General features: G+C 37.5%; 1 protein-coding gene across 3 annotated transcripts; it reads right to left on the bottom strand.

Moving 5' to 3' along the window:
* Positions 1 to 340: 340 nt before the first annotated feature.
* On the bottom strand, positions 341 to 11998 carry LOC149811870 (uncharacterized). Of its 3 annotated transcripts, none has more exons than XM_089993489.1 (3): positions 10757 to 11998; positions 823 to 953; positions 341 to 691 (listed from the first exon to the last, which is right to left on the bottom strand). In XM_089993489.1, the coding sequence occupies exons 1-2, from the start codon at positions 11968 to 11970 to the stop codon at positions 884 to 886; spliced, it is 1284 nt and encodes a 427-aa protein (XP_089849615.1). In that variant the 5' UTR covers positions 11971 to 11998; the 3' UTR covers positions 341 to 691; positions 823 to 883. The 3 variants fall into 3 exon arrangements, with proteins under 3 accessions (XP_089849615.1, XP_089849616.1, XP_089849614.1); XM_089993490.1 differs by lacking the exon at positions 341 to 691 and adding an exon at positions 711 to 743; XM_089993488.1 differs by lacking the exon at positions 341 to 691 and adding an exon at positions 9010 to 9879.
* Between the last annotated feature and the right edge of the window lie 305 nt (positions 11999 to 12303).

The following is a 12303-nucleotide window of genomic DNA, read 5'->3' as shown; positions in this document are numbered from 1 at the left end:
GACCTTGTGTCAACCCAGACCGTCCTGCTGATGATGAAATGGAAATTACCAAAGTTCCAAGTGTTGACTAGGTCACCTGGCTCATGGCTGACAAACCACACCACCAAGTTCACCATTGGTCGAACTCTCAGAAGCTCCACAACATCAACCAAAGTATGTCGTCCTTGTGAGTTGACCATGATGCCAAACTGGACTAAAAAATGGGACCAGGATAATTTATCAAAGCCATTCAGCTCAAGTCAAGGACGATGTAGCATGAACACGATAAAAGGACAAGATACACCATTTTTGTGTATTTTTTCAGTAAGAATAGTGTCTAAGAGGACATGATACGAGAGTATATTGGAGTATTCCTGTGACCTGTGTCAAGAACAATGCAACAACCCCTCCTTTGAGCTGAAAATCCAGGTATACCCAGAAATAAAATGGACTATAAAAGAACAAAAATCACACCCCAGATCAAATTTATTGCAGGTTTCCTCTGATACAATCTAAGCATTATAGAAGAACGTTCTCTGGATCAACTCTCACCATAAGCACAACAGTGGTTTGTTTATAGCGAATGGCCATGCTGGAACAAAATCAACTCAAACCAAGAGAATCCAGTGAATAATTCGTACAGGTAGTTGGTTGTCAGTTGCACCTACTCAATTTCGAACCAACCCAACTCAAGATGAAGCAACTTGTTTCACTGTCAATATGAAAATCAGCCGCAGAATATTCAAATTAGGAATCAACATGACCTGAGGTATTCATCATAGCAATAACTTAACGACATGGCTTGCCAAAAAAAAAACATCTATGCTTTAGTGGACGGCTTACCTGGAAATCCTGTAAACAAGAACACAATGATCTTCCACCTTGAAAGAATCTATCATTATCTTCAGATTTCAGAACATCGATTCAGTAGTTGTAAATTGTACAAGCCTCCCTCTTTGCAGCCACACCCACGACTACAGTTAAACAAGGAATTAAATTGGTTATGCATTTTGTGCAACAATGCAAACAGCAACATTTACGAATGGCAAAACCCAATGTTGTAGATAAATTAAAGGTATTGCTATATGAAATGGAAGAATCACCTAGGTGGACATTTTAGAAGGAGAGTGCCAAGTCCCTCCTAATCACTATAAGGTGCGTAACTTTAGCATATCATAACAGTCTACAAAATGACACAAATATAAAAGTTCGGAAAGAAGGTTCTGCATCATGTCACTTTCATGTAGTATATCTACAGCCTCACTAGATGTACTTGAAAATCCAGCGAATAGAAAAAAGAAAAAGAAATAGAAGCACTAGTTTAGACAAACTAATGGAAAATTATATTTGAGATGCTGGCGTTGGCATGAATTTCAATTAGGTCTAATATAAGGTTGTCCAATATCAAGTAGAACAGCCTTGACTAAGGCATTCAACTAACCATCGGAATTAGATCCAAATCAACTTGGGTTGAGCAGGATGAACCTGTAGCACAACGTCGGCAAAGAGGAAGGCAGAAACCAGAAGTGAGATGAAAAGCTGAAGTGAGAAACAAGGGCTTTTTAGGTCCACATAAAGCTGGAAGCAAGAAACAAGTAGAAAATGTTTATGATGTCAGTCTTTTAGAATATATAAGCAAAAAGAGTCCAACTTATCATAATATTGTTACAAGTCACAACCATGGTTAATTAAATTAAACATTTTTGTCTTTAAAAATAATCTTATACATAAAAAATTAAAGATATATATGCATAACATATTCAAAGACAAACTGGTATGAACATCTTCAATTCAGACGACTTACTAAAGTTATAATCACATTAAAAAAAAGAATTTCAACCTAAAAAATATTTGAGTTATACACAAAACAGAGCATGTTTGTCTTATAATAAGAATAAAATCTTGAACACTTTTACTATGACTTAATATTCTAAATGAATTACCGAATAAGCCTTTGATTTTAATAAAAAAAGAATCTTTTCTGTAAAAGTTATAAATGAACCACACTTTACAATTTATCCTCCAAATCAATTAAACTAGACCAACGATGCCCCTAATATAGGAATCATGATTGCTTGAGTGTGTCAACATTTTCATTTTTAATGAAAATACGGTTCCTATGTCTAAGAATCCCATGTATTTGAAAGTGTGCTTTTGTAATATAGGAGATGAATTCCAAATGTGCTTAGTTTCCAGCTCCTAAAGCTCTGGCTTCTGGGGAAGCAAGCTTTCAAGGATGTGTAGACATTTTTGTTGACCACGATTGAACACTTAACATAGCAAAAACATAGAGGTGATATACCTGTGTCAGGTTCAAGAAATTGACTTCCACAAGTCAGACCAAGGTGAAAAAATGGGAAACAGTAAGAACTGAAATCAGTAAAGACCTTGGCAGCCGAGGGTCACTAGATGTAAATCTAAAGTCTAGACCAACTTCTATTTAGTTACCTGATCCTGAAAGAGAGCCAAATCAAAGCTTGCAAAAATTAATTGCTGACATGCTATGTTATACAAATACTACATTTTATTCCCATGCATTAACTATATATGCTACTCCATGTTGGACGCTTCATCAAAAGTAACCATATCCTGTATCGATGATCACATCTGTGTTAAATAGTAACCAGAGATTTGACAACGAAAAACAATGCCAATGTTATAGTAATTGGTTGCTTCTAACACCAAGGTTGTAAGTATTGTATCGTTACCCATATTAGTCAAGCACAAAAAAATATACATATCGTATTATAAAAAATCATAATTTTTGAATAAAAAAATTCAAAATTTCTAAAAAATCAGAAAAAATTAGCAAAACTTCTAAAAAAATCATAACACATGAAACAATGATGAATTGCACAAAATACAACCATAAAATCACATATAAAGCATTTATGTCTCTATGAGTTGCATAAAACCTATGTAACACAGACTCGGCTAAAGGGTTGCCGCACCCGAATCGACACGCCCCGACACGGGTGCGGCTTTGGACTCAGCCCGGACTCGGTCAATGTCGAGTCCGACTCGGTCAACGAGTCGAGGCCGAGTCCGTCGACATTTTGGACTCGGTCAACTTTGACCGAGTCCAAAAATGTCCATTTCGAGTTTTAAATTATGTTTTGGATCCGGGTCGGGTCGGGTCCAAACCCGACCCAGATCCAAAAATTTTTTGGCAGCCGAACCCTAAAAGGGGTTTATCGACAGGGAGAGGGGCTTACCCTCTCGATTTTGCCTCTCCCCCTCAGCCCCTGCAGCTTTCTCCTGCACCCACGCCGGCGATCCAGACTCCTGCGACGGTACCCACAGACAGCCACCGTCTCCCCCTTTGTCAGGTATGTCGACCCTCCTGCACCCTCTGCTCGCAGAAGAGGGGCTCGGCCCCTCCATGCTTCCCTATTTTCGCAGGGGAGGGGCTCGGCCCCTCCCTGTGCTTCCCATTCATAGAGGAGGGGCTCGGGCCCCCTCCTTGCACCCTCTGCTCGCAGAAGAGGGGCTCGGTCCCTCCATGCTTCCCTGTTTTCGCAGGGGAGGGGCTCGGCCCCTCCCTGTGCTTCCGATTCATAGAGGTAGTGTTTATTAACTTTATTTTATTTACTTATTTTCTTTTCAGTTTTCACTTTTCAGATATAATGGCGAGTTCTAGCGGTAGTGTCAATACATTTGGTTCAAGTTCTAACCCTGAATTAGAAGTTTCTCAACCACTTTGGAGGCTTGTGACAAAAGGGATAAAAGCTAGTAGTGGTGGTGGTGGGAATGTGCAGTTTCATTGTAATCTATGTAAGACTGTTTTCACAGGTTCTTATACGCGTGTGAAAGCACATCTTTTGCATATTCGTGGTCAAGGAATTAGGGCATGTTCTGGGGTTGACAAAGACATGTTAAAGCAATTAAAAAAAGAACAAGAGGAAGCTGAAAAGAAGAAAATTGCAGAGATGAAAAGCGATTCGATTAATTTGTCTTTTCCTACTGCTAGTGATATACAAGAAGAGCTTTTAAAGAAAAGAAAGATGGAAAGCAATAAAACAATACAAGCGTCATTCAAAAACATGGCAAGAGCAGAAATTGATAAAAAGATCGGTCGATTCTTTTACTCAAGCTCAATTCCTTTTAATGTAGCTAGAAGTCCATACTGGAAAGATATGATTACATCTTTGGCTAATTGCAATTTGAGTGGTTATGTGCCTCCTAGTTCAGAAAAACTAAGAACAGTCATTCTTGCAGAGGAAAAAAATAGAATTGAAGACTTGCTAGAGACCCAAAAATTTGCATGGAAACGACATGGAGTGTCGATTGTTTCTGATGGGTGGACTGATATACAAAGGCGACCACTGATAAACTTCATTGCTTACTCACTTAATGGGCCAATCTTTTTGAAGACTGTTGATGCATCTGGAGAGTATAAAGATGCTGAATATTTAAAGAGATTATTTGTTGAAGTGATAAAAGAAGTGGGTGAAGAAAGTATGGTGCAAATCATTACTGACAATGCTCCAGTTTGCAGTCGTGCAGGAATGAATTTGGCAAGTGAAGATACATATTCACATATTTTTTGGACTCCTTGTGCAGCACACAATTTAAATTTGGCACTTAAGAGTATATGCAATCCATCAAAAGATGATGCACATGCACATGAAATGTGCTTATGGATTGAGGAAATAGAGCATGATGTTCGAAATATTAGAAATTTTGTTGTAAACCATCATCATGCCCTTTCTATATTTAATAGGCATTCTGATCTCAAGTTACTGAAAGTTGCTGAAACTCGTTTTGCTTCTCTCATTGTTATGATAAAAAGAATTAAGCAACTCAAGAATGCATTGATGATGATGGTGGCTGATCAAGATTGGGATTTTTATCGTACTGAAGATGATGTCAAGGCTCAAGCTATCAAAAAATGCATCTGTGATGATTTTTGGTAGGATAAAATTACATATTTTGTTGAATTTACAGAGCCTATTTGGGAAATGCTGAGAGAAGTTGACAGAGATGTACCCATGCTTCATAGAATTTATGAAATGTGGGACAATATGATTGAAAAAGTTCAAAGTATCATTTTTAAACATGAGAAGAAAGATATTGCACTTGATGATTCAGAATTTTACAATCATGTACATTCAGTTTTAGTGAGAAGATGGGATAAAAGCAATACACCTTTGCATTGCATGGCACACTCTCTCAATCCAAAATACTATGCAAAAAAAATGGTTGACAGAGGTGTTGGTCGTGTTTCTCCAAATGAAGATCCTGAGATATCAAGAAATAGAATGATATATTTGGGAAGACTTTTTAATGATCCTCACATGTTTAAGGTTATAAATAGTGAGTTTGACAAGTTTTCTACTGGGAGATTTGATTCTTTAGCAGCACTTGTGGCAAGGGACGAGGAAGATCCCCTTAATTGGTGGGCAACATATGGATCAAAGACACCAAATCTGCAACGTCTTGCAATGAAGTTATTATCCCAACCTGCTACATCATCTTGTTGTGAAAGAAATTGGAGTACATATGCTCAAATTCACAACATTAAAAGAAACAAACTCACTAGTAAAAGAGCAGAGGATTTGGTATATGTTCACTCAAATCTACGATTAATTTCTCGCCGCACTAAAGAAGAGTATAGGTACTTTTTTTTCTTTGTATTCAAAGTTTGTATTTAAATATTTGTATTCAAAGTTTTAAGTTACATACTAATATAGTGATTTTTTGATGCAGTTGTGGACCATCCAAGAATTGGGATGTAAATCCAGAAGATTTTGACTTGGAGGGAGAACAGAATTTACATACTCTCAACATGGACTACCTCGATCCTGTTCTTCCTTCTAATTCAGACGATGAGGCAGATTTATGATAAGTTTTGTTGTTTATCACACTCACAAGCTTCTTTATGTGTTATATTTTGGTAAGTTTGTGTTGTTAAGAATTGCTTTTTTTTTCTTTAAAATTTACAATCTTTATGTGTTAATTTATTGTTATATATATATAATTATAGTATTTAAAATATATATATTTATAATATATATTTTTTAATATATATATATATAGCCGAGTCCCCGTGTCCAAATTTTTTGGAATTGCGCCGCACCCGTGTCGCACCCGCACCCGCACCCATGTGACATAGCATAAAACATCATCAAACATCAACTATCTCACAAGAACAATGCAAAAAAATTAAATATCTTGAAATTAAGAACATGCCACAAGACTCATACTTTCATATTACATAAACAAAAACAAAATAACCAAGTTTACTTGAGAAAACCGAAAAAGCCCTCTCCCTTGAGCATGGATTGGCCCCCAAATCACTCCAACGACTCCTAAGATGCGTGGATATCCCTTTAATGACCTCCATATAAATGAGGGAGTCAGCCCTCAAGAGGACTTTAAAATCCAAAAGGAAAAAAATACGATTTGGCCTTTTTTAAAGTGCATCAAAGGTACAATACGCCATGTATCATACGGTATGATACAGATATGATGCACACACGTATCGCGATACGAGTGTATATCATATCGTTATTTCCCATAGTAACGATACGTATTGTACCGTATCGTGCGATATAATACAATACATACAACATTGTCTAACACCTTATGGCGACAAAGAATGGACAGTTTTAACTTCAATCTTAGAGGTGGTTTTTACTTTTTACATAATCTGAATCATCAGATGTGTTTATTGCTTCAACTAGAAAGAATGCTTTTGATCGAATTATTTCAATGAGAAAACCTGAACTTTTTATTATAAATTTTAGATGCACTAGAATCCGTTAATTCTTAGATTCCTTTTTAAATATATAACAATTCTCTAATTCAATACTTGGTTTGGACTAAATAAAGACAAAAAACACATTTATAGGGTCGAATCGAAAACTAAAACCTTCCATTATTTATCCACACCCTAATGTGATGGGGTATTTTAAAACCACTCTCGTTTTCATGAATCGCAAGTCATTGATTTTTCGCTATCTTGAAAGATGAATCTTATTATTTGTTGGAGATTATTAAACCTAACATAGATACTTATATGGTTAGATTCAACCTTTGTTGGGTAGATCCATGCAAGCAAGAGTGTGTACCACCATACAGTATTGTGGTTCAAAACCACAATAACTTTTCATGTATATATGCGTCTGTGCGCACGTGTGTGCAAACACATACATATGCATGTATAGAACAGATGTGGACATCGAATAGAGCTAGTTCACTATGTCAGGAAACCTGCATCACCTATTACAGAGAATGATATCCCTATGTCACATAGGTACGAATATCAATATAAAGAGTAAGACATGGGAACTTCTAAAAGTGTGGGGATGGTTCCTGCTCCTCCCTCCACCGGAAGGGAGGATTGGGATTATCATGGGATCAGGTTTGAAGCGGGAGCGAAATGGCCAGACCCTTGGACATTGGTTAAATATCAAAAAAGGAAAAAAAAAAAGTCATTGGGCAGGTTTTCATTGGGTTTGACTTGAAATGGCCTGTACTTGTGTTGAGCAATGTCGACATGGGACCATGGGTAACATGGCTCCTCCCACGTACCTATGCTACTTATTCCATGTCTAGAACGGACCAGCAGGTTTACAAGTTCAATTTCTAAAAGAGATCATTCCCCAACTAACCTAGTCAGGAAATGAGCAGACTTTTAACCACTTGTGTAACTAGAGAAGAAAAAGTTTCCCTAAGACAGTTGGCAGCTACAATAACACCAAATATGCCAAAATCATGGTGACAAAACCGCTCTTGATAATTTTCTCAAAGCATAGTTTTTCAGGACATCTTGACAAAAAATATCAGTCCAAAACCCTTTCTAGTCCAACATGCCACAGGTAGCATGCGCAAGAATTTTGATACTAATATAGCCCATGTATTTCTCAAAAGTCAAAATCTATGTCACAAAGATATGAATATGACCCTAAATGTGACTGAAGATTGACAGGCGAGTCTAATTTTGTTTTGAAAAATAAGATACGGCAACAAGGATTTTATTAATTTTTAATCAATAAAAAACTATTTATATATTTCATAAAAAGAATTAAAATATTATCAAAATAATGTCCATATGTGTCAAGGTCGTATCAATGTGTCAAAACGTGTCTACTTGCACTCCCTTGTATATGGTGTGTCACTTCGACATGGATCAAAACTAGCTTGAAAAATCAATTAATTAAACTATAAGCCCAAAAAGACAAAAACATAATAAAGAGACGTCAAAGATATACCAAAATCTTTAACAAGAACATATTGCTCATGGAAGAAAGAAATGATTGGTTTTTGTCACTCACATGTATCGTTAAAGGTAATTTTTCGGCAAGGGTATCTCTCGAAGAGATTTTCAAAAGTTGATAAATCTCAGGAATATCTTAGGAGTTTAAAAAATTGAAAAAAATATAAATAACAACAAAAACGCTAAGAAAATAATAAGTTTTGCATTATTTTTCTTCCAAAAATATAAAGAAACATGTTTTAAAGGTTTTAAAATATAAAAGAAACAAAAAATAGGAAATGCAAACTTAAAATAATAAAAAAAGAGTTTTCCCCAAAAATATTGCGATATTTTGTCTTTGGCGATATTTTGAAAATATTGCAATATATTCCCGATATTATCGGCTACCTTGAAATAGCAGATAACATCGCGCTATTTTCAATATACTGGTGATATCGGTGACAGTGGTTTTTGTATACTATTACTCATTACTGCATGATATAACTTCAAAATCAAATTAGACACCTACGAAAGCACAAAAGTGTCCTCTAACATATAGAAAAAATAAAAATTGTACATGTTATAGAGATCAAATAACAAAATAACAATGTTACAGAGCTTAATGACCAAATCAACGGATGATAAAGAATAACAAAAGGCAAATAGAGGAAAAAATAAGTTTGCGACAGACTGACATTCAAACTTAGGAGAATGATAATTTATGGAAGTAAAAAAAAAGGTGAGATATAAATTTCTTCAATACAATAATTTAGGACCTCAATAAAAATGAAAAGGTAACCTTTTAAGGAAATAAGAATAAGGAAGAGTACCTTATTCAAACTTGGCAGCTCATCTGATTAATGAAATCTCATTGAATGGAGGGCACCATGTCCACCAAATGCTCAGATGTGAATCATATGATAGCCAAAGACTTAAAAAGTTCAGAGGCAAAGTCTCTAACCATAATGTCATGCATAACCATGGTCAGCACTATAAGACCCGTATTTTTATTCTGAAGAGCAACTTCCATGATATGCATCACATCCCAAGACCAAATTTGGCCAGCAGCCAGCTCAAAGAATAATGGAACATCACATCCAAGATGTGTGAACATTAATTCATCGTACAGCTCAGATCTAGTCATGGAAGTGGAAGACTGAAAATTCATTAGTTTTTCACAAAAGTCTCAATCCATGATTTCAACCTAATGGTGTTCAGCATTTTAAGGCCAATAAAAATATTCTGAATGCAACTCCCCATATTCTGCATCTAATTCCCATAAAGAACATGGACTGGTCAGTTACTTAGAGATACCATGTCCAATTTTATGCACAATTTCTACCAACTTCTCCAATATGAATCGTAAGATTGCCAAAGACTAAAAGTTCATCAGCATTGAGCAAAGGTCTCACTCTATGATCTCATCCTTGACAGTGTTCAGCACTTTAAGACCCAAGTCTTTATTATGAATGTGACTTCCATGATCTGCATCTCTTCTTTTGGTCTGAATGTAGCACACATATTCAGAAATTATAACATGAAACTTTGGAGCAGGCTTGTTAATAGAGGACGTACTAAGTCCTGCCTTCTTCAGCGACTGAGTAACATGCTTCTGAGCTTTCTGGAAGTGGATAGCACAGAGAGAAGGGACAGCTGCTCTAAGAACTGGTTTCCCACAAGTTATAGGACCAGTTTGCCCACTGTAACGACAAAGGATAAAAGAAATTAAAATCCACCAAATACTAAGTTGTGCTTCCAGATCTCCGCAGAAAAAGAACACGCACTATTTATTTAAATGATGTTATAAACACGCATGCCCATGTTCAACTATATAAACAAGCAAGAGGATGCATTTTCCAATATTTCTCTGGACATTTCAAAAATAGGCCTAAAACCCATGTCATTGAAGGATGTCCCAGCTGGTTTCAAGGATGGAGGCAAAATTAACATAAATTGAAGAATATATGCAAACTTATGGCCATTCCAGACACCACCAATGTGCACGGTGTTGGCTGGCAGCAAGTAAAATAGGACTCAATGTTTCTTTCTCAGGGTGGTCTTTCAGGTAATCATTTCAGTGCTCTATTGGACATCTATTATGTACAACCTCTGATCCATATCTTGCAGAACACTGATTTGGTGCTCATTTTAGTGCTCCATAGTCCATACAGACTCTTGGATCATCCAATTACTGATTACATGTTGATCAACTTTTACATAAAATTGAAGCACCTTAGTGCATTCCTTACAAGATTAACACTGTCATTATAGTCACGGACATTTTTTAAGTAGGCCTCCTATCAAGGCAGACTAACAGCAGCATATTCACCATTTGGAATTGCAGTTCAAAACAAGGACTATACTGAACAAATCGATACTGAATTTAAAACAGATAAAACAGCTGAATAGCTATGACGCAAGATATACAATACAAGAAATCAACTTAACCAATACCTCAGTAAGAAACTAAGGGCATCCCTTATATGTCCAATCAGTAAGACGGCTAATGAAGATACAATGTTAAATCCACACACAAAAGCAAGAAAGAAAAAAGATGAACAAAATGATGGGGCAAACCTCTTGATGACATAGGAGCAAGCTTTGTACAGTTGTTGCTTGCTATCAGAAAGAATATGCGAATGACAGAAACTGCAAAGTGCCATTGGCTTCAGCTTGCACCCTGCAAATCCACACCGGTTTTCGCCCGTCTTATCACCTGCCTTGGCCGGACAAGCTATAACATTTTCACCAGTTTTCCCCAGAACAACAGAATCTTCCTGGCCAGTTTTCACCGGAAAACTCCGCTCTAGAACTCCACCATGTGCGCCAGTTTGCACTGAAAATCCATATCCATCTTGACCAACTTTCCCATGAAAACCACGCCCCACAAATCCACGTCCATTATCCGAGAATTTATCCACAAACCCACATCCATCATTCCCCGTTTTCATCGGAAAACAACTCTTCGCGTAACCAAACCCATTATCTTCGGTCTTCACCGAAAAACTACTCTCAGGGAAACCGTATCCAGTCTCCCCATTCCCTCCAAGAAACCTGCATCCATCCTGCCCCATCTTCGCCGGAAAACCACTGTCTGGATATCCAAACTCGTTCTCCTCGTGCTTCACTGAAAACGCAGATCTATCCCCGCTCATTTTCGCTGGAAACGAACTCTCAAGGAACCCAAAACCGTTCTCTCCCGTCTCACCGAGTAACCCACTGTCCTCACTCGCTGGAAAACCACTGCCAGGGAACTCAAAAACATTCCCACCACTCTTATCTTGAAACCCACCACCATCTTGCCCCAACCTATCAACAAACCCCAACCCACCTTCCAAAAACACACAACCATCTTCCTCCATTCTCCCCGGAAAACCATATTCACCATTCTCGCGTCCTGCGACAAGCCCACCTCCTCCGTCTTCTTTCACCGGCGCTTCTTCTTCTTCCTTCATTCCACTCCTCCCAAACTTCCAGTAATACTCTCTGTACTTGAACCTCACCTCCTCCATTAATGCCCAATAATGCTTCCTATAAATCCTAGAGAGGCGCTTCACTCTATCAGACCTCCTCCTGATGACTTCTTCCAACGAGAGGGCGCAAGAGTCTCCGAGATGCGCCTCCTCCTCCCTTTCTTCCCCCATTACAGAAAGTGGATGGGCCTCAGATTGGGGAGAAGCGACCTCCAGAAGGCGTTCTGGATCGATAGGGATGGTGGGGTTTGATGGTTCTGAGCTAGGGTTTATGGATTCTCTCTTGGTGGGTTTTTGCTTGTTTCCCAACCCCATCATCCTGTAGCAAACCTTTACAGAGAGAGAGAGAGAGTTCTTTCGTCTTCTAGAGAAAGAGAAGAAGAAGAGGGAAGATGAGGGAGTTCAAGTCAATAGTAAAGATAGAGAGGAAGAAGACGAAAGAACTCTCTCTCTCTCTCTCTCTCTCTCTCGAGAAAACAACAGGAGGAAGACTGCCTGAGTTTCCGAATCTGTCACCTCCCCATTTGAAAAACTGAGCATTATATTTAAAAAAATAAAATAAAATAAAAACAAAAAATGTTAAGTGGGAAAACAGACTCTTGAAATTTGGTTTGAATATTTCGACGCCTCCCTCTAATGACAAATGTCCCC

Source organism: Nuphar pumila, chromosome 17 (assembly GCF_984573655.1).
Source record: "Nuphar pumila chromosome 17, dmNupPumi1.hap1.1, whole genome shotgun sequence".
Classification (NCBI taxonomy): domain Eukaryota; kingdom Viridiplantae; phylum Streptophyta; class Magnoliopsida; order Nymphaeales; family Nymphaeaceae; genus Nuphar; species Nuphar pumila.
Note: the sequence above shows the minus strand (reverse complement) of the source record. Positions and strands in the feature narration are given on the sequence as shown.